Here is a 21867-nt window from a genome sequence, read left to right as displayed (position 1 = left end):
ATGCCGGACTGAATGGGTTCCCTGTTGCCGCCTGTGAAAAACATGGCACCAATGTCTAACAGTTTCCGCGGTTACCACACTATTTCTCAGCACCTGAAAGACCTGAAGAAGGAGAACTTCAGCCTGAAGCTGCGGATCTACTTCCTTGAGGAGAGGATCCAGCAGAAATACGAGGACAGCAGTAACAATGTCCACAAGAGGGTGAGTCTCCCTGGGGCACCGAGGGACAGAGGAGAGGGGGTAGGAGCAGTGCCGATTTTCACAAGAGGGTGAGTCTCACTGGGGCACTGAGGGACAGAGGAGAGGGGGTAGGAGCAGTGGCGATGTCCACAAGAGGATGAGTCTCACTGGGGCACTGAGGGACAGGGGAGAGGGGGTTGGAGCAGGGATGATGTCCACAAGAGGGCCCTACTGCGACACGGAGGGGTGGAGGAGAGGGGTGCAGGAGGGGACAGGGGAAAGGAATTGGGAAGGAGGCCATTTGTTGCAATTTTACAATTTCATTGGCTGTGTCGCAGTTTCATGTGCTGCTTCTGTCGTGTGTTTGTGTGTGTGTGTGTGTGGTGTGTGTGTGTGTGTGTGTGACAGAGAAAGAGGGTGAGAGAGTTTTGGTCTTTGCTGCATGCTCTAGGTTCATCATACAGTTGAAGTCAGAAGTTTTCATACACTGAGGTTGGAGTCATTAAAACTAGTTTTTCAACCACTCCACAAATTTCTTGAAAACAAACTGTAGTTTTGGCAAGTCGGTTAGGACATCTACTTTGTGCATGACACAAGGAAGTTTTCCAACAATTTTTTACAGACAGATTATTTCACTTATAATTCACTGTATCACAATTCCAATGGGTCAGAAGTTTACATACACACTAAGTTGACTGTGCCTTTAAACAGCTTGGAAAATTCCAGAAAATGATGTCATGGCTTTAGAAGCTTCTGATATGCTAATTTACATCATTTGAGTCACTTGGAGGTGTACCTGTGGATGTGTTTCAAGGCCTACCTTCAAACTCAGTGCCTCTTTGCTTGACATCATGGGAAAATCTAAAGAAATCATCCAAGACCTCAGAAAATAAATTGTAGACCTTCACAAGTCTGGTTCATTATTGGGAGCAATTTCCAAACGCCTGAAGGTACCATGTTCATCTGTACAAACAACAGTACGCAAGTATAAATACCATGGGACCACGCAGCCATCATACCGCTCAGGAAGGAGACGTGTTCTGTCTCTTAGAGATGAACGTACTTTAGTGTGAAAGTGCAAATAAATCCCAGAACAACAGCAAATGACCTTGTGAACATGCTGGAGGAAACAGGTACAAAAGTATCTATATCCATAGTAAAACAAGTCCTATATCAAAATAACCTAAAAAGTCGCTCAGCAAGGAAGAAGCCACTGCTCCATAACCGCCATAAAAAAGCCAGACTACAGTTTGCAACTGCACATGGGGACAAAGATTGTACTTTTTGGAGAAATGTCCTCGGGTCTGATGAAATAAAAATAGAACTGTTTGGCCATAATGACCATCGTTATGTTTGGAGGAAAAAAGGGGAGGCTTGTAAGCTGAAAAACACCATCCCAACCGTGATGCATGGGGGTGGCAGCATCATGTTGTGGTGGTGCTTTGCTGCAGGAGGGACTGGTGCTCTTCACAAAATAGATGGCATCATGAGGGTGGAAATTTATGTGGATATATTGAAGCAACATCTCAAGACATCAGTCAGGAAGTTATAGCTTTGTCGCAAATGGGTCTTCCAAATGGCCAATGACCCCAAGCATACTTCCAAAGTTGTGGCAAAATGGTTTAAGGACAACAAAGTCAAGGTATTGGAGTGGCCATCACAAAGCCCTGACCTCAATCCTATAGAAAATTTGTGGGCAGAACTGAAAAAGCGTGTGCACCAGCTCTGTCAGGAGGAATGGGCCAAAATTCACCCAACTTATTGTGGGAAGCTTATGGAAGGCTACCCAAAACGTTTGACCCAAGTTAATCAATTTAAAGGCAATGCTACCAAATACTAATTGAGTGTATGTAAACTTCTGACCCACTGGGAATGTGATGAAAGAAATAAAGCTGAAATTAATCATTCTCTCTACTATTATTCTGACATGTCACATTCTTAAAATAACGTGGTGATCCTAACTGACCTAAAACAGGGAAGTTTTACTATGATTAAACATCAGTAATTGTGAAAAACTGAGTTTAAATGTATTTGGCTAAGGTGTATATAAATTTCCAACTACAACTGTACTAGAAAATGCATAGGCTTTGCAACTCTAGATGATGGGGTCATGCTAGTCACGTCGTTGAATGAATGAATACTGTAATCATGATTAACAGTAAAATCCCAGGCCCAAGTATCTCCTATGGTAGTTTGCAGTACACACTGTAGTTCGTAGCTCTCTTCCTGTTGATTGTTTATGAGGCAGGTCCCAGCATATGATGATAACTACATCTGACAGCAGGTCTCAGACCTGTCTCTGAATGTTAACAGAACCTGTCAATCACACAGCCCTGTCTGTATGTATATATAACCATAAAACGCTGCTTTTCATTGCTGACCAGCAGATGTCACTAATGTGCATTGAGTTAAAAGCTCTGAGTAAATAACCGTTTTTTGGCACAATTTGGTGAAAGCCCCAAAGGCTTTAGAAAACCTCGGTTTCCCATCACTACCTAACGCGCAAGTCAGTCTTCTTCTTCTTCTTCTATGGTATCATGCCGGTCCGCAAACAAATGTTAGAGGAAGGGGTAAAATACAATTTAATCCACAAAAATGAATGATCAACTAAAATCTTCCCACTCCTTCAGTCATTCTATAATTCCAACTTCCCTAATCAGGCTCTGGGGCCTGAGAGCCTGGGACCACTCGAGACAGTACTCCAATGAGCTCTTCAGATGTGAAATCTTTTAATCCCTGATATCATTTAGCTGCAGAAACAATTATGTAAATTTTTCTCAGTCTCTTTCACCCTAGTCGGGCATTCCAAGGACTTCACTTAATGGTCTCCACTACAGTTACAGCACTTTGCTCCTTCGCCATTCACCTTCATAGTGGTTTTCCCCCCCACATATCCCACACCTTGGCTTCTCACTTCGACACACAATACATTGTAAAGGCCTGTATATAGACACTTTGATAGGGCAGTGTACGCACCCCAGCTGCACACTGATAGAGAGAGACTCCACATAAAAAAACACAAGAACAGACAAACTCTTCTCCTTCATGTGCCTTTTATCACATGAGCATCGACCACTCCGGCCGTGTTCTTTAACCGAGCAATGGCGACTTCTTTCGAAACTCCTTAAATGACAACCTTGACAGGTGCCCTTCTCCGTAGATCAAGGACAACTGGTGCCCCCTCCCCCTCCTTTTTGTAGGCCCGCGGATCAATTTTCCTTACTGTTGAGAGTTAGAGTAGAGGAATACACAAGGTGCAATTTCGAAATGTGGTTGTGCATCAGCAGTTCTTTTATCTTGTTATGTCAGTCATTGACAGTAAATCAATTAGCCCATGTCAGCTAACATTTCTTTGATTGTTAAGTTAGTCTAGCCAGCTATCTAAATTTGTAGTAATCACGGTTGAATTGGTCACTCTTACTCAGATATCATATTATAAACTGCAAACATTTCTCTCCACCCTATGGAATAATGTATAGAATTGCATTAGATTAGCTGTAAGCACTAATCGCTCAGCACTACCAATTTCACTTTACCTAAAGAGTTCTTCAAAACATTTTGATGGATTCACCAAGGCATATATCTGTTTTCTATAAATCGTACTCCTACCAGATACGATAGTCCATTCGTCCTTGTTTCCACCGCCATCAGATTTTTGTTCACCAACCCGCTTCTGCCATTCGTTCGCTTCCATCCACTTCCCATAGTCCTCCATTCCGGAAACCGTCATGACTCCAGAAGTCTCTTCTTCTTTTTTTGAGATTGGGTTGTTGGATCGCACCCAACTTTTAAGGTGCGTACACTTCCACCTGCTGTACTGAATTGTGAGGCCAGTCACGGCCTACCTACATGTTCCTCTTAAGAAAGTGAAATAGAGCCCTAGACACTACTTCCCTTCCCTTTCCTCCCCATGACACCACCCCAACCCTGTCCAGCCTCTCTAACCCTTTCACACAATCTCCCCATCTACGTCATACGGTTCACAAAATATCAACACGTGCTCCAACGTTTCCTCCACTAAAACACTCATCACACAGACCTGTTTCATGTCTCCCTATCATCCACAATGTGGCATTCAAACCTGTGTGCCCAAACCATAGTCTACTCCACCCAATTTCCTCTCTCCTACATCCCAGACTCCCAACCCTTTTTCCTTAACTGACGGGAGCATGCGATTAAAATTGCATCCCACTCCCTTTGCCAAAGATCGAGCCCTTTTGCCCGGATCAAGGACTTGACTTCCTTGCGGCCCAGCGGGACCTGAATATCTACCAGCTCTCTCCTCACTGTACTCTTAGCCACCACATCAGCCTTCTCATTACCTTCCACACCCACACGGGCGGGAACCCAGCAAAAGCTTTCCACCACTCTCATCCTCTCCAATTCCATTAGAGCCAAGAGTGTGCAAAGCTGTCATCAAGGCAAAAGGTTGGCTATTTGAAGAATCTCAAATATAAAATGTACACATTTTTGGTTACTACGTGATTCCATATGTGTTCTTTCATTGTTTTGATGTCGTCACTATTATTTTACAATGTAAAAAATAAAGATAAACCCTTGAATGAGTAGATGTTCTAAAACTTTTGACTGGTAGTGTACATGTACATATTACCTCAATTACCTTGTACTGGTACCCCCTGTATATAGCCTCGCTACTGTTATTTTATTGTTGCTCCTTAATTATTTGTTATTTTTATTAAAACATTGTTTTACTTCAGTTTATTCTAGTAAATACTTTAACACCTTTTTTTCTTCTTAAAACTGCATTGTTGGTTAAGGGCTTGTAAAGTAAGCATTTCATTGTAAGGTCTACTACACCTGTTGTATTTGGCGCATGTGACAAATACAATTTGATTTGATGACTCCTTTCTATGCGCACCAAAATTACGACCAGTTTCTCTAAATTGCCCTGTGAAAGCCTTCCACTGTAAGATCTTATTTTATAATTTAGCTAGTCATGTAGGCAATAGATCAAATGTTCAATTGATGCCCACCTGCCCAGATAGTGATTTTTGTAACGGCACGATTTTTGGATTGCGTAAAACAACAACAGTAAGTGTGCTTTCTCTAGTTCCTCAACGCCACAGCTAGGAGAGCTCCCCAAAAAATTATCTTATAGTTGAAGACACTTCTTTTGAGTCATAAAAGTGCACTGAAATGATTTAGGTACTGGGCACACTTTGGAGAGGTGTGTGGCCACTTAGAGACATTAGTTAGTCCTCTTACTCAAACCCTTGTAATTGTTTTGTCTCATGTTGCATCTGCCCCACACTTTCCAGGAATATTATTATCATGTTACTAAATGTATCCAGATATTTATTTGAATTGGTTAACAAAAGAAAATGCGCAGAAATGTACAGTTAATGTTTGGATTCAGTCTTGTGATCTGTCGTGTCCTCAACTTTGGTCTAATCATTTTCCCATAATCTTCAAAGTGTTTTTCATATTTCTTATGTAAAAAAAAACATTTCAATTTAGCCATATACATATAGGCCCACGATAAAGGGTTAACATACACATTGTAATCCCAAAACTCATTAATAATCATCAATCCCAAATACTTGTACTCGCTGACAACATCTAATAATATGTCAGGACCACAGGAGAAACTTAAAAGGTGAATGAGGCACTGCTGAACTCCTATAGGGAACTACCTTAGTTTTGTCTATATTGATATTCAGCTTTGATTGTTCACACCAGTTAAAAAAACTTTTTAATTTAAAAAAAAATGTATTGAAGCTCATCTTCAGGTTCAGAGATCAATACAATGTCATGTGCATATAAAATAATTGTTTAGACAGACACCTTTTCCTAGCGCTTTGATGACCAGAGTGAGATCATTAATATACATTGAGAATGGAATGGGTGATAAAATGCAACCCTGTTTCATACTAATGTCAACGGGAAATCAGTCAGTCAGGCGGCCATTGACTTGAACACAACATTTCACATCGTCGTACATGGAGATGAGCCATTTCAGGATGTTACCATATAAACTAACTGGCCCCAACTTGTCCCATAACATGTTTCTGTCAATGTGCTCAAAGGATTTAGAGAAATCTATGAAAGAACAGATGGTGGATTTTTTCTTCCCTCCCTTGAATCTATGTTTGTGGTTTAAGGTGGGGATGTGGTCCGGGCAGCTTTTGTTTTGTTCTGAAAACATTTAGCTCATCTGCTCTGATATTGTTGGTTTTAGCTCAGTAAGAAATGCAGTTCAACAGAACACAACAAAATAGTTTATCCACAGCAGTTCATGGGGACCCTTTTGTCTCCTGACTTGGGCATAGGGTTGATGACGCCGTATTTTCACATGTCCAGAACAAAGCAATAACCAAAGAGCTTGTACAGTTCTGGCCTTACAATTTTTCATAACTTCAACAGGTAACCCATCATAGCCGTATGCTTTACCATTCTTAGTCGTATGCTTTACCATTCTTAGCCGTATGCTTTACCATTCTTAGCCGTATGCTTTACCATTCTTAGCCGTATGCTTTACCATTCTTAGCCGTATGCTTTACCATTCTTAGTCGTATGCTTTACCATTCTTAGCCATATGCTTTACCATTCTTAGTCGTATGCTTTACCATTCTTAGCCGTATGCTTTACCATTCTTAGTCGTATGCTTTACCCATTTAGCCGTATGCTTTACCATTCTTAGCCGTATGCATTTTACCATTCTTAGCCGTATGCTTTACCATTCTTAGCCGTATGCTTTAACATTCTTAGTCGTATGCTTTACCATTCTTAGCCGTATGCTTTACCATTCTTAGCCGTATGCATTTTACCATTCTTAGTCGTATGCTTTACCATTCTTTACCATTCTTAGTCGTATGCTTTACCATTCTTAGCCGTATGCTTTACCATTCTTAGCCGTATGCTTTACCATTCTCAGTCGTATGCTTTCCCATTCTTAGCCGTATGCTTTACCATTCTTAGCCGTATGCTTTACCATTCTTAGCCGTATGCTTTTACCATTCTTCGTAGCATTCGTATGCTTTACCATTCTTACCATTCTTCGTATGCATTTTACATTCATGCTTTCATTCTTAGTCGTATGAATATGCTTTACCATTCTTCAGTCGTATGCTTTACCATGCTTTACCATTCTTTATGCTTTACCATTCTTCGTATGCTTTACCATTCTTAGTCGTATGCTTTACCATTCTTAGTCGTATGCTTTACCATTCTAGCCGTATGCTTTACCATTCTTAGCCGTATGCTTTACCATTCTACCATTCTTAGTCGTATGCTTTACCATTCTTAGTCGTATGCTTTACCATTCTTAGTCGTATGCTTTACCATTCTTAGTCGAATGCTTTACCATTCTTAGTCGTATGCTTTTTACCATTCTTAGCTTTACCATTCTTATGCTTTACCATTCTTAGCCGTATGCTTTACCATTCTTAGTCGTATGCTTTACCATTCTTAGCCGTATGCTTTACCATTCTTAGCCGTATGCTTTACCATTCTTAGTCGTATGCTTTACCATTCTTAGTCGTATGCTTTACCATTCTTAGTCGTATGCTTTACCATTCTTAGTCGAATGCTTTACCATTCTTAGTCGTATGCTTTACCATTCTTAGTCGAATGCTTTACCATTCTTAGTCGTATGCTTTACCATTCTTAGCAGACTCACTAATTGGCTCATTTAAAGGAGAGACAATGTGCCTTGAGCCACTAGCACTGTCCTGGGGCTTTGTTGTACTGTGATGGGCTGTTTGGAACAGACTGGCAAAGTCATTTCTCCGTATGTCTAGTACAGTGTGCTTATGATTGCAAGTTTCCTTTGAGCCCTAGGACTTCCCAGGGGATTAACTGTCGGCGTTCACTAGCCACACCAAGTTTGTTAACATGTTGCCAAAAAGCCTTTGGGTCAGATGTCTCTAGTTCTTGAATGTTCTCCTGTTGTTCTCCATTTCCACAGTAAGGTGAGCTCATCTGACCACCAGGCTTTTTAAAATGTTTTCCTTCCTTCTCTTATTAGACCTGCCAGGCTTAATCTCAATGTCCCTGTGGGGGATCTGGTCCCCCATCTCCTGCTTTACTGTTTCACAGAATGGAGTATAGACAGAGTCCACAGTCTGCTGATTAGCAACTGTGGCCTCCAGCTAGGCAACACAGTCATTCAATGCTGCTTCACATACATTACTTGTCATAAAATGCTCTGGAATACTGGATAGGTTGAATTTGGTGATGGTAGAACCTTCCATGACCCGATGTGTCTCTGCATGACACTCAGCATTAAAGGTGCAATATGTCACTTTTTGGGCGACCTGACCAAATTCACATAGAAACGTGAGTTAAAGATCTGTCATTCTCATTGAAAGCAAGTCTAAGAAGCTGTAGATCTGTTCTATGTGCTCAATTTCTATGCTTCCAGTACTTACAGTTTAGTTTCTGTAAAATGTGTCTTTTATATTCAGTTTTGTACACCAGCTTCAAACAGCTGAAAATACAATATTTTTGGTTATGCAAAATATATTTCACAGCGGTTTAGATAGTACAATGATTCCCTACACTATATTTGCTTGTTTTGTCACATAATCTGAAATAAGGCAAACTATTAGAATTTTAGCAACCAGGAAATGGCGAAGCGATTTCTGCGTAGTGCAACTAGCTTCCTGTCCAGGAGGTGTACTTATATATCAAGCTGCCTCACACTATAGAAACAGAAGATAGGCACCTTGCCTTTTGAGATGTTCCGGCTCATGCAAGGCTACTTACTATCTATCCCCATCCTCAACGACCTAGCAAGCCACGGAGCCTACTACGTGCTCGCCAATTATTTACTATATATACACTAGATGACTGACAGGGAGAGCTGTCAGTCATTTTGAGAATCCAATCAGTAATTCACAATAGCTGGACTCTCTAGAGGCTAGAATGTCACCGTTCATTTGTCGGCTTTCAAGCCGGGCTCACTCGCTCAGAGGAAGAGGTAATCGGTTATTTGTCTGGATAGGCCAGAAAATGTGACACGTCACTCCCTATGCAAATGCGGGGTCTGAAACCTTACACTTCTCGTCAGCTCCAGTTAGAGAGTGGAAAGGAGAGCAGACAGATGGGGCTTTCTGGCATTATAAGGCATGGGACCCTACGGCGTTCACAGAGCGCTTTGTAAACCAAATTCCCAGGGCCCTCACCTCCTCCCTGTAGGCTGTCTCGTCATTGTTGGTAATCAGGCCTACTACTGTTGTGTCATCTGCAAACTTGATGATTGAGTTGGAGGCGTGCGTGGCCACACAGTTATGGGTGAGCAGGGAGTACAGGAGGGTGCTAAGCACACACCCTTGTGAGGCCCTTGTGCTGAGGATCAGAGAAGTGAAGGTGTTGTTTCCTACCTTCATCACCTGGGGGCAGCCTGTCAGGAAGTCCAGGACCCAGTTGCACAGGGCGGGGTTCAGATCCAGGGTCGCGAGCTTAATGATGAGCTTGGAGGGCACTATGATGAACAGCATTCTTACATAGGTATTCCTCTTGTCCAGATGGGATAGGGCAGTGTGCAGTGTGATGGCGATTGCTGAAGGGGGTGGATTGGGGGTTGGGGAGAACTAGAGCTCATATCCCTCTCTTCTATTTAGAAACATGCTTCACTCTCAAATCCCACAGATATGGGTCGGCACGTGTACTTGGAGACACTCATTTTGCATACTGTATTATGAAGCTTATCTGAGTCAATTTATGCCTCATACAAATGATTTACATTATTATTATTATTATTATTATTATTATTATTATTATTATTATATTGAACATGCATCTAATGAACATGCACAGCAAAACGTTTCTATGTTACATATTATTGATCTGTGGTGTGACGTTACCTTTTGTTTTTATGCAGAACATTGAATTGAAGGTAGAGGTGGAGAGCTTGAAGCAGGAGCTCCAGGAGAAACAGGAGATTCTGGACAAGGCCCCGTGAGTACACTACCATGGCGTGTATTGTCGCAGTGTCCTTGCACAGGCAAATACTACAATACAGCCTACTCACTTCACAGTTTATCTCTATATTCAGAATAAGTTCTCATGCCCCCTTTACAGACCTTCTGTACTGTATACCAGGGGTCGGCAACAGCCCACAAGTGATTTAAAAAAAAGAAGTTTGTGGTAAAAAAAAAAGACTGTAAAATCATCAGGAATTCAGCTAAAAATGTAATTTAGGAAATCTGTTTCCAAGTATTCTCATGAATAAAAAAGAAATGTGATTGTGTCTCAATGTAATCAAGTTACAGATGTAGGATGTTAATTTGATCACTATTTTGTTGCTGAGTATGAAATGAAATGCAAACTTGTAGTGTATTTAAGGTTTAAAATGCTTCTAATTTTCACTTGATTTGCCCTAATGAAAAATGTATCAACCTATAATGTATCAACCTAGTCAAAAGAATTCCATTAATTATAATGCACATAATATTTAACAGTGCATTCAGAAAGTATTCAGACCCCTTGGCTTTTTTCACATTTTGTTACGTTATAGCGTTATTCTAAAGAAATGTCCTCATCAATCTACAGTCGTGGCCAAAAGTGTTGAGAATGACACAAATATAAATGTTCACAAAGTCTGCTGCCTCAGTTTGTATGATGGTATATATTGCATATATTCCAGAATGTAATGAAGAGTGATCAGATGAATTGCAATTAATTGCAAAGTCCCTCTTTGCCATGCAAATGAACTGAATCCCCCCAAAAACATTTCCACTGCATTTCAGCCCTGCCACAAAAGGACCAGCCAACATCATGTCAGGGATTCTCTCCTTAACACAGGTGTGAGTGTTGATGAGGATGCTGATTGAGTTCAAATAACTGACTGGAAGCTTCAAAAGGAGGGTGGTGCTTGGAATCATTGTTCTTCCTCTGTCATCCATGGTTAGCTGCAAGGAAATACGTGCCGTAATCATTGCTTTGCACAAAAAGGGCTTCACAGGCAAGGATATTGCTGCCAGCAAGATTGCACCTAAATCAACCATGTATCGGATCGTCAAGAACTTCAAAGAGAGCAGTTCAATTGTTGTGAAGGAGGCTTCAGGGCGCCCAAGAAAGTCCAGCAAGCGCCAGGACCGTCTCCTAAAGTTGATTCAGCTGCGGGATCGGGGCACCACCAGTACAGAGCTTGCTCAGGAATGGCAGCAGGCAGGTGTGAGTGCATCTGCACGCACAATGAGGCGAAGACTTTTGGAGGATGGCCTGGTGTAAAAAAGGGTAGCAAAGAAGCAACTTCTCTCCAGGAAAAACATCAGGGACAGACTGATATTCTGCTAAAGGTACAGGGATTGGACTGCTGAGGCCCGGGGTAAAGTAATTTTCTCTGATGAATCCCCTTTCCGATTGTTTGGGGCATCCGGAAAAAAGCTTGCCTGGAAAAGACAAGGTCAGCGCTACCTTCAGTCCTGTGTCATGCCAACAGTAAAGCATCCTGAGACCATTCATGTGTGGGGTTGCTTCTCAGCCAAGGGAGTGGGCTTACTCACAATTTTGCCTAAGAACACAGCCATGAATAAAGAATGGTACCAACACATCCTCCGAGAGCAACTTCTCCCAACCATCCAGGAACAGTTTGGTGACGAACAATGCCTTTTCCAGCGTGATGGAGAACCTTGCCTTAAGGCATGACCAGGAACCTCCCCAGACCTTAATCTCATTGAGAACTTGTGGTCAATCCTCAAGAGGCGGGTGGACAAACAAAAACCCACAAATTCTGACAAACTCCAAGCATTGATTATGCAAGAATGGGCTGCCATCAGTCAGGATGTGGCCCAGAAGTTAATTGACAGCATGCCATGGCTGATTGAAAAAGAAGGGTCAACACTGAAAATGACTCAATAAAAGCCATTGACACTTATGAAATGATTGTAATTATACTTCAGTATTCCAAAGTAACATCTGACAACAATATCTAAAGACACTGAAGCAGCAAACCTTGTGGAAATTAATATTTGGGTCATTCTCAAAACGTTTGGCCACGACTGTACACACAATGCCCCTTACTGACACATAAAAATATATATATTTTTTAACCTTATTTAAATACAGTACCAGTAAAGAGTGTGCTGTCATCAAGGCAAAGGGTGGCTAATTTGAAGAATATAAAATATATTTTGTTCATTGAAATTGCATTCCAGGTGACTACCTCATGAAGCTGGTTGAAAGAATGCCAAGAGTGTGCAAAGCTGTCATCAAGGCAAATATAAACTGTATTTTGACAATTAACAATTTTTTTGGTTATTACATGATTCCATATATGTTCTTTCATCATTTTGATGTATTTACTATTATTCTACAATGTAGAAAATAGTAAAAATAAAGAAAAACCCTTGAATGAGTAGGTGTGTCTAAACTTTTGACTGGTACTGTAAGTATTCAGACCCGTTGCTTTGTGACTCGAAATTGAGCTCAGGTGCATCCTGTTAACATGGATCATACTTGAGATGTTTCGACAACTTGATTGGAGACCACCTGTGGTAAATCCAATTGATTGGAAATTGTTTGGAAAAGCACACACCTGTCTATATAAGGTCCCACAGTTGACAGTGCATGTCGGAGCAAAAACCAATCCATGAGGTCGAAGGAATTGTCCGTAGAGCTCAGAGTCAGAATTGTGTCGAGGCACAGATCTGGGGAAGGGAGGTAACCAAGAACCCGATCGATTCTCTGACAGAGCTCCAGAGTTCCTCTGTGAAGATGGGAGAACCTTCCAGAAGGACAACCATCTCTGCAGCACTCTACCAGTCAGGCCTTTATGGTGGAGTGGCCAGACGGAAGCCACTTTTCAGTAAAAGACAAATGACAGCCCTCTTGGAGTTTGCCAAAAGGCACCTAAAGGACTCTCAGACCATGAGATAAAGATTCTCTGGTCTTATCAAACCAAGATTGAACTCTTTGGCCTGAATATCAAGCCTCATATCTGGTGGAAACCTGTCACCATCCCTAAGATGAAGCATGGTGGTGGCAGCATCATGCTGTGGAGATGTTTTTCAGCGACAGGGACTGGGAGACTAGTTAGGATCGAGGGAAAGATGAAGGGAGCAAAGTACAGAGAGATCCTTGATGAAAACCTGCTCCAGAGCTCTCAGGACCTCAGTCTGGGGCGAATATTCACCTTCCCACAGGACAACGACCCTAAGCACACAGCCAAGACAACGCAGGACTGGCTTCGGGACAAGTCTCTGAATGTCCTTGAATGGCCCAGCCAGAGCCACGACTTGAACCAGATTGAACATCTCTGGAGAGACCTGAAAATAGCTGTGCAGAGACGCTCCCTATCCAACCTGAAAGAGCTTGAGAGGATCTGCAGATAAGAATGGGAGAACCTCCCCAAATACAGGTGTTCCAAGCTTGTAGCGTCATACCCAAGACTCTAGGCTCTAATCACTGCCAAAGGTGCTTCAACAAGTTCTGAGTAAAGGGTCTGAATACTTTTGTAAATGTGATATTTCAGTTTTTGATTTTTAATACATTTGCAAACATTTCTAAAGACCTGTTTTTGCTTTGTTATTGTAGGTTATTGTGTGTGGAAAGATGAGAAAAACATTTTTGAATAAGGCTGTAACGTAACAAAATGTGGAAAAAATCGAGGGGTCTGAATACTTTCCAAATGCACTGTACATTTTCCTGTTGCTGCAGGACTATTTTCCTGCTGTAAACAAACTGGCTTAAATTGAGGTTCAGTTGTGGTCAATTTGAAGTGTAGAAATTATTCTAATTATATTGGGCCCCGACCATCCGCTCCGACAAACATCTGCCCTAGTTGCCTACCCCTGCTGTATACCCTCTCCAATCAACCCCTCTCCGAACATCACACTCTCACCTTAAAGTAGAACTTTCCCACTTTCATCACCTTTCTAGACTTACTCATTGTAAAACAGTCATTCCTTCATTAGTACTGCTTAATGGATGTATTCTTTTACTTGTACTATACCTCATGGCGCCCCCCTACTAGCACTGACCTTGCTGACAACCACATATCAGTCGTAGTAAGTACATTTCCCCCCAATAAAGTTGTTATCTTAAGATAAACTGTAAGTCACTCTGGATAAGAGCAACTGCTAAATGAGTGAAATGTAATGTACTAGCCCTTCTGTTTGTTGTTCTCAAGAGTAATAATGTAACACGACTTAACACAAGAACAATAATGTAACACAACTATCTACATATGCAGGACCTTAATTTGAGCCCGTTTGCTACAGCGTAAACCTAGAGCATCAGGAAATGGGAATTATTACGTGGGAATTATAATTAATGGACATTTTTGTCTGGGTTGATACATTTTTCGTAAGGGAACACCATGTCTGGAAATTACAAACTTCGGAAGCATTTTAAACCTCAAATACACTACACGTTTGACTTTTCCTGTATTGCAGGAAGGTTCTCCTGCAACATGGCGATCAAATGAAGATCCTACATCTGTACCAATCAGCACCTGATTTGATACACGAATCAGCCTGTGAACAAATAACGATGTTAATTAATCAGCACTGTATACAGAGAAGTAATGACTTAATAAATCAGTTAAGTGCTTCGTCAAGGCACGTTCACCCTAAAGGAGTATGGGTCCAGGGTCAGTCCCTCTAGACCTCCTGAAGTCTAGTTGACCTGTTGTGGTTCAACAAGGGTGCCAGGGCCAAGTGGCGCTCTCCCGGATTCATAAATAAACAGCTAGCTCTGTGATTGTCGTTAGAGTTCTAAAAAAGACTATGACATATAGAGGGCCACAGGGGACAAGCAGTTAGAGCGACACTCTCTTGAGAGAAGCGGCCCTGGGCTAACTCTAATGGTACTGTTAGGTGGTGAGCGACGAGCAGTGATGGGCGCTCGCTGTAATAGTGAGGGCCACAATAAATGTCAGAGGGCCACAATAAATGTCAGAGGGCCGCAATAAATGAGAGAGAAATTATGCTCTTTTGCCTAGTTAGATGTAGAGAGCAGGGGCCAAGCCTCAGTCCATGGCTTACTGTTTATCGTACATTATCACTCTCCAGGGAGAGAGCTTGTTGGCTTTTAATCTTTGGAACAGTCGATACATAGACTCCAGCAAACGGCTAACCCTGCAGTACAACAGTTAAAGCATCTACAGAACCATGTATCATGTTTTATTTACGTATGTTGTATAAATAGAGTTTAAAAAATATATATATATTTTACCTTTATTTAACTAGGCAAGTCAGTTAAGAACAAATACTTATTTTCAATGAAGGCCTAGGAACAGTGGGTTAACTGCCTGTTCAGGGGCAGAATGACAGATTTGTACCTTGTCAGCTCAGGGGTTTGTACCTTGTTAGCCCGGTTACTAGTCCAATGCTCTAACCACTAGGCTACCCTGCCACCCCAGTTACAGGATGTGATATTCTCATTCTGCACTGTATCATACTCAAGCCTTGTCGACGTGTTCATGTGCTCTGATAGGACGGCGGCGGCGAGCCTGACCAATCAGAATGAGGAGGAGCTGCAGCGTCACTGTGAGGAGCGGCAGCAGGAGATCAGCCACATTCAGGAGATCCTCGAGACCAAGGTCGAGCTGCTGCAGGAGGTCACGCGCGCACACACACACCACACACACACTAATGCAGGAGGTCACATAGTTTTGACAGAAACTAGTATTATTCCAATGTTGATGATTCCAATACACTTTGTTTCTCAGTTTCAAATTCTGTGGTTACATTTGGAACATACACTGACACTCCTGATGCATTGTGTTGTCAGGAGGCCCAGTTAGCGCGGGGCGAGGCTGAGAAGATGGCCTCTCTGGCAGAGGCTGAGTCCCAGTGCTGCTTGGCCCTGGAGAGAGAGATGATGATGAAGATGGAGGAGGAAGAGGAGAAGTGTGAGGGCGGGTCACTGGGATCCAGGCTGCAGCAGGGGGCCCTGGCAGAAAAGGACAGGTTAGCAGGAGGACAGGTGCTGATCGAGGTGTGACTGGCATGTCAGTGTGTTGTTTCTCTCAGAATGTGTGAATTTAATGCCAGATCAGAGTTTAATGCCCGGTCAGGGTTCCATGGCCGCAGGCAGAACAGCAGAAATTGGGTCTGCAGCACGACCAGGTGGACTCGGGACGGGGACAGCCAGGGGTCGTCAGGCCAGGTAGTCCTGAGACATGGTCCTAGGACTCAGGTCCTCTGGGAGGGGAGAGAGACAGAGAGATGGGAGAATTAGAGGGAGCATATCTAAGATCACACAGGACACCAGATAAGACAGGAGAATTACACCAGATACAGACTGACCTTAGCTCCCCGGCACATAGACTATTGCAGCATAGATACAGGAGACTGAGACAGGGGGGATCGGAAGTTACTCCCGGACAGGGACAAAAAAGCAGGATATAACCCCACCCGCTTTGGCAAAGCACAGCCCCCACACCACTAAACGGATATCAACAGGCCACTAATTTACTACCCTGAGACAAGGCCGAGTGTAGCCCACAAAGATCTTCCCACCGCAGGAGCCTGAGGACAGGAAGGAGGGAAGAGAACGAGCAAGCCAGTGACTCAGCCCCCGTAATAGGGTCAGAGGCAGAGAATCACACTGATAAAATTGACAGAGAAACGGTGCCGGAGTCGTGCCCTACTGCTGTCTTTCTCTCTACCTCTCTCACTTTCTTGCTCTCCCTCGCTCTCCCTCAGAGTAATAGAGGACCTGACTGAGGAGAGGAGGTTGCTGAGCCACCGGGTCGGAGAGCTGGAGGTCAGAGTTCACGACCTCATGACTTCCCTCCAGAAGGAAGACAGGGATGCAGAGGTAAATGAAAGTCCATTTTTTTTACATAGCTTATTACAGTGTATAACATCGGTATCCTAAATCCAACCCCTCAGCCTCTCTCTCTCACAGTTCACTTAACCTTTTCATACGTGAGTTCGGTCGCCCCAGCATGAGTTTTTTTATGCACATAGAATGCATTCACGGTTCCAAAATGTGATTATTACGCAACAGGACAGTTAATTATTGATAGGCTATGTTTCAACTTGTCAATTTCAAATGATTTTCTAACAAGTTGTATTTTTTAACAACAGTTTGAATTGAGGTGTGTTCCTCATCCTCATTAAGTCGCATAGAAGGAGCTCATTTCAGCGCTGCGGACAATTTGTTTGAGGCTTTACTGAGCCGGACAAACTTCTGTCTTCGAGGAGAGCCCACGCACTTCACCAATGTTTCCGCAGATCAAGTATGCAGACATGTGCAGTTTTGCACGAATTGTCACATTGTCTGGCTGGTGTCTTCCTTACAGATAATAACTTTGGACATGTGTGCGTTCCTATCAAAGTAAGTGCCTTATTTTCTGGATACCGTGTTGCGTTTCTACTGGAGCATACAGTATGTATTGTAGCAGGCTCAAGGTGGTGGGGTTTCCATGTCACCAAGTTCAAAAACCAAACATGAACACGAAGCACAACTAGAATACAAATAGGTCATTTATTAGGGAGATTTGCATACTGTGGGAAATCAAAACCAAATTTCAAAATAACATTTTATGAGTCACACGCGCTGAATAAAACGGGTGTAGACCTTACAGTGAAATGCTTACTTACGAGCCCCTAACCAACAATATGGATAAGTCATTAAAGAGCAGCAGTAAAAAAAAAAACAGTATATACAGGGGGGTGCTGGTCCATGTGCGGGGGCACCGGTTAGTGGAGGTAGTATGTACATGTAGAGTTATTAAAGTGACTATGCATAGATGACAACAGAGAGTGGCAGTGGTGGGGAGAGGGGGGGGGGGCAATGCAAATAATCTGTTTAGAAGCCTCTTGGACCTAGACTTGGCGCTCCGGTACAGCTTGCCGTGTGGTAGCAGAGAGAAAGGGGGGGAATTCAACCACCAGTTCACAGTCCACAATCCGTTCTCATTGTCTGGTTTTCCAGGGGTAATCCTACAACTCGGATTCTCAGCCAAACCGGTTCGGTACACAGTGGGGGTAATCACACAATTCTCTCTCTTCTCACACGTTTTCCTCTCAGTCCTCTTCCCGTTTGTGCAGCCCGCTTCCTCTTTTACCCCCAAGCACTCCATGGCTTAATGATCCACAGGCTTGCCACGTTGGGGCAGGAAGTCCATATAAGGCTCGGGGGTGGAGCCTATCTCCCTTCAAATCACCACTCCCCTCACCTCTCCCTGCCTTCTGCCACACACCCTCCACCCTCATCTCCTGTCGGAACGGAGGGGTGGTCCAGCTCCCTAGAGCATTCCTCCTGGAGAGGGCATCAGCATTTCCATGGGCTGCACCTGATCTGTGGACGACAGAGAAATCAAAAGGCTGTAAGGATAGGAACCAGCGGGTCACCCGGGCGTTACTGTCCTTATTCCGTGACATCCAAACCAGTGGTGCATGGTCCATTACGAGGGTGAAGTGCCGTCCCAATAAGTAATATTTCAGCGTCTCCAGCAACCATTCTTTCTCCACAGTGGAATATCTTTGTTCCTGCGGCAACAGCTTCCGACTAATGTCTTGATTCCGACTGGGTGTTCCTCACCTTCTTGTAGCTGTGATAGGACGGCACCCACCCATTTCGGACGCATCAGTCTGAACCACCAGTGGTTCGGAAAAGTCCGGGGTCATCAGCATGACTCCAGAACAGTGCTCCCTTTAGGTCCTGGAAGGCTTTCTCTGTCTAATCGGTCCACGTCACCTGGACTGGTAGACGGCTCCTGGTCAGATCAGTCAGGGGACTGACTAGGGAGGCAAAGTGGGGAATAAATCTCCGGTAGTAACTAGTCAACCCCACAAACGTGCGCACCTGCTTCTTGGTGAGGGGGCGGGGCCAGTCCCGAATTTCCTCCACTTTCTTCACCTGGGGTTTGACACAACCCCTCCCGACCGTGTACCCCAGGTACTCAGCCTCCCACAGGCAGAGCCGACATTTCCTTGGGTTAGCTGTTAGCCCCGCCCCCTGTAAGGCCTGCCTCGCTCCCACGGATCACAGCATCACCGAAGTCAGACGCCACGTACTCACGATGGGGACGGAGAATCCGGTCCATCAACCTCTGGAAGGTGGCCAGGGCCCCGTGCAACTCAAAAAGGACAGCTTCTTGTAGTGGAACAGCCTGTCAGGGGTGGCGAAAGCAGTTTTTTCCCATCCCTTTTGTCCCCCAAAGGGCACCAATAACCCGTCAAGTCGAGCATGCTGATAAATCGGACGGTTCCTAGCCGTTCGATTAGTTCATCATTTCGGGGCATGGGGTAGGCGTCGAACTGACACGCCTGACAGGAAAGGTGCTAGCAGGCTGGCCCATTGCTCATGGAGCCATTTCTCCCTAGCCTCCGTCCCCTCGAAGGCATGGAGGTAAGCCTTGATTTCGTCAGCCTCTGTCAGCATCAGTATAAACTAACTGGGTTTGGGACAAGAGACTGCTGCACCTGCAGACACGCCCCGGCCTGGGCGGCTGTCAGCTGGCTGAGTTTAGCTCGCAGGAGAGCAGTCTGCTGATGCTGGTCCTCCAGCAGCACCCAATGCATAGCCTGCTGCACTATGTTCGCCTCCACCAGTCTGTTTAGTTATTGAGCTTGGTTTGCTTTGCCCGCATTCTCCATCACATGTAGTAGGCTCAAGGGGGTGTAGTTTCTACGTCACCAAGTTCAATAAACACACACACGAAGCACAACTAGAATACAAATGGGTAATTTATTAGGGAGATATGCACACGGTGGGAAAGGGGGGAATTCAGCAACCAGTAATCCGTTCTCATTGTCCGTTCCGTTCTTCAGGGGTAGTCCTAAAACGCGGGTCCTCAGCCAAACCGGTTCGGTACACAGTGGGGGTAATCACACAGATAATTCTCTCTCTTCTCACACTCTCCATAACACACATTTTCCATTTTCCTCTTTTATCCCCAAGCACTCCATGCCTTAATGAATCACAGGCTTGCCTCGTTGGGGCAGGAAGTCCATATAAGGCCCAGGGTGGAGCCAGTGGGCTGCAAGATATCTCCCTTCAATCACCACTCCCCTCACCTCTCCCTGCCATCTGCCACAGTATTTATGTACAGTCGAAGTCAGAAGTTTATGTACACCTTAGCCAAATATATTTAAACTCAGTTTTTCACAATTCCTGACATTTAGTCCTAGTAAAAATTCCCTGTCTTAGGTCAGTTAGGATCACCACTTTATTTTAAGAATGTGAAATGTCAGAATAATAGTAGAGGGAATGATTTATTTCAGCTTTTATTTCTTTCATCACATTCACAGTGGGTCAGAAGTTTACATACACTCAATTAGTATTTGGTACCATTGCCTTTAAATGGCCAAATGTTTTGGGTAGCCTTCCACAAGCTTCCCACAATACGTTGGGTGAATTTTGGCCCATTCCTCCTGACTTTGTTGTCCTTAAGCCATTTTCCTACAACGTTAGAAGTATGCTTAAGGTCATTGTCCATTTGGAAGACCCATTTGCGACCAAGCTATAACTTCCTGACTGATGTCTTGAGATGTTGCTTCAATATATCCACCTAATTTTCCTACCTCATGATGCCATCTATTTTGTGAAGTGCACCAGTCCCTCCTGCAGCAAAGCACCCCCACAACATGATGCTGCCACCCCCGTGCTTCATGGTTGGGATGGTGTTCTTAGGCTTGCAAGCCTCCCCTTTTTCCTCCAAACATAACGATGGTCATTATGGCCAAACAATTCTATTTTTGTTTCATCAGACCAGAGGACATTTCTCCAAAAAGTACGATCTTTGCCCCCATGTGCAGTTGCAAACCGTAGTCTAGCTTCTTTATGCCAGTTTTGGAGCAGTGGCTTCTTTCTTGCTGAGAGGCTTTTCAGGTTATGTCGATATAGGACTCGTTTTACTGTGGATATAGATACTTTTGTACCTGTTTCCTCCAGCATCTTCACAATGTCCTTTGCTGTTGTTCTGGGATTGATTTGCACTTTTCACACCAAAGTACGTTCATCTCTAGGAGACAGAACGCATTTCCTTCCTGAGCTGTATGACAGCTGCTTGGTCCCATGGTGTTTATACTTGCGTACAGTCGTGGCCAAAAGTTGAGAATGACACAAATATTAATTTCCACAAAGTTTGCTGCCTCAGTGTCTTTAGATATTTTTTGTCAGATGTTACTATGGAATACTGAAGTATAATTACAAGCATTTCATAAGTGTCAAAGGCTTTTATTGACAATTACGTGAAGTTGATGCAAAGAGTCAATATTTGCAGTGTTGACCTTTCTTTTTCAAGACCTCTGCAATCTGCCCTGGCATGCTGTCAATTAACTTCTGGGCCACATCCTGAATGATGGCACCCCATTCTTGCATAATCAATGCTTGGAGTTTGTCAGATTTTTTTTTTTTTGTCCACCCGCCTCTTGAGGATTGACCACAAGTTCTCAATGAGATTAAGGTCTGGGGAGTTTCCTGGCCATGGACCCAAAATATCGATTAATTGTTCCCCGAGGCACTTAGTTATCACTTTTGCCTTATGGCAAGGTGCTCCATCATGTTGGAAAAGGCATTGTTCGTCACCAAACTGTTCCTGGATGGTTGGGAGAAGTTGCTCTCGGAGGATGTGTTGGTACCATTCTTTATTCATGGCTGTGTTCTTAGGCAAAATTGTGAGTGAGCCCACTCCCTTGGCTGAGAAGCAACCCCACATATGAATGGTTTCAGGATGCTTTACTGTTGGCATGACACAGGACTGATGGTAGCGCTCAACTTGTCTTCTCCGGACAAGCTTTTTCCGGATAACCCAAACAATCG

General features: G+C 43.6%; 1 protein-coding gene across 5 annotated transcripts in view; it reads left to right on the top strand.

Moving 5' to 3' along the window:
• Positions 1-21867, top strand: part of LOC112250898 (myomegalin) — a 113912-nt gene that overhangs the window by 41700 nt on the left and 50345 nt on the right. For 3 of the 5 annotated variants that reach the window (XM_042321608.1, XM_042321612.1, XM_042321616.1), the window contains exons 4-8: positions 91-201; positions 10025-10101; positions 15583-15706; positions 15880-16058; positions 16797-16911. In XM_042321608.1, the coding sequence (XP_042177542.1) occupies positions 91-201; positions 10025-10101; positions 15583-15706; positions 15880-16058; positions 16797-16911 (606 nt within the window). The remainder of the gene's footprint in view (positions 1-90; positions 202-10024; positions 10102-15582; positions 15707-15879; positions 16059-16796; positions 16912-21867) is intronic. The other 2 variants (XM_042321613.1, XM_042321621.1) reach the window with 2 other exon arrangements.

Source organism: Oncorhynchus tshawytscha, linkage group LG01, assembly GCF_018296145.1.
Source record: "Oncorhynchus tshawytscha isolate Ot180627B linkage group LG01, Otsh_v2.0, whole genome shotgun sequence".
Taxonomy (NCBI): domain Eukaryota; kingdom Metazoa; phylum Chordata; class Actinopteri; order Salmoniformes; family Salmonidae; genus Oncorhynchus; species Oncorhynchus tshawytscha.
This window is presented reverse-complemented; position numbering and strand designations above follow the sequence as displayed.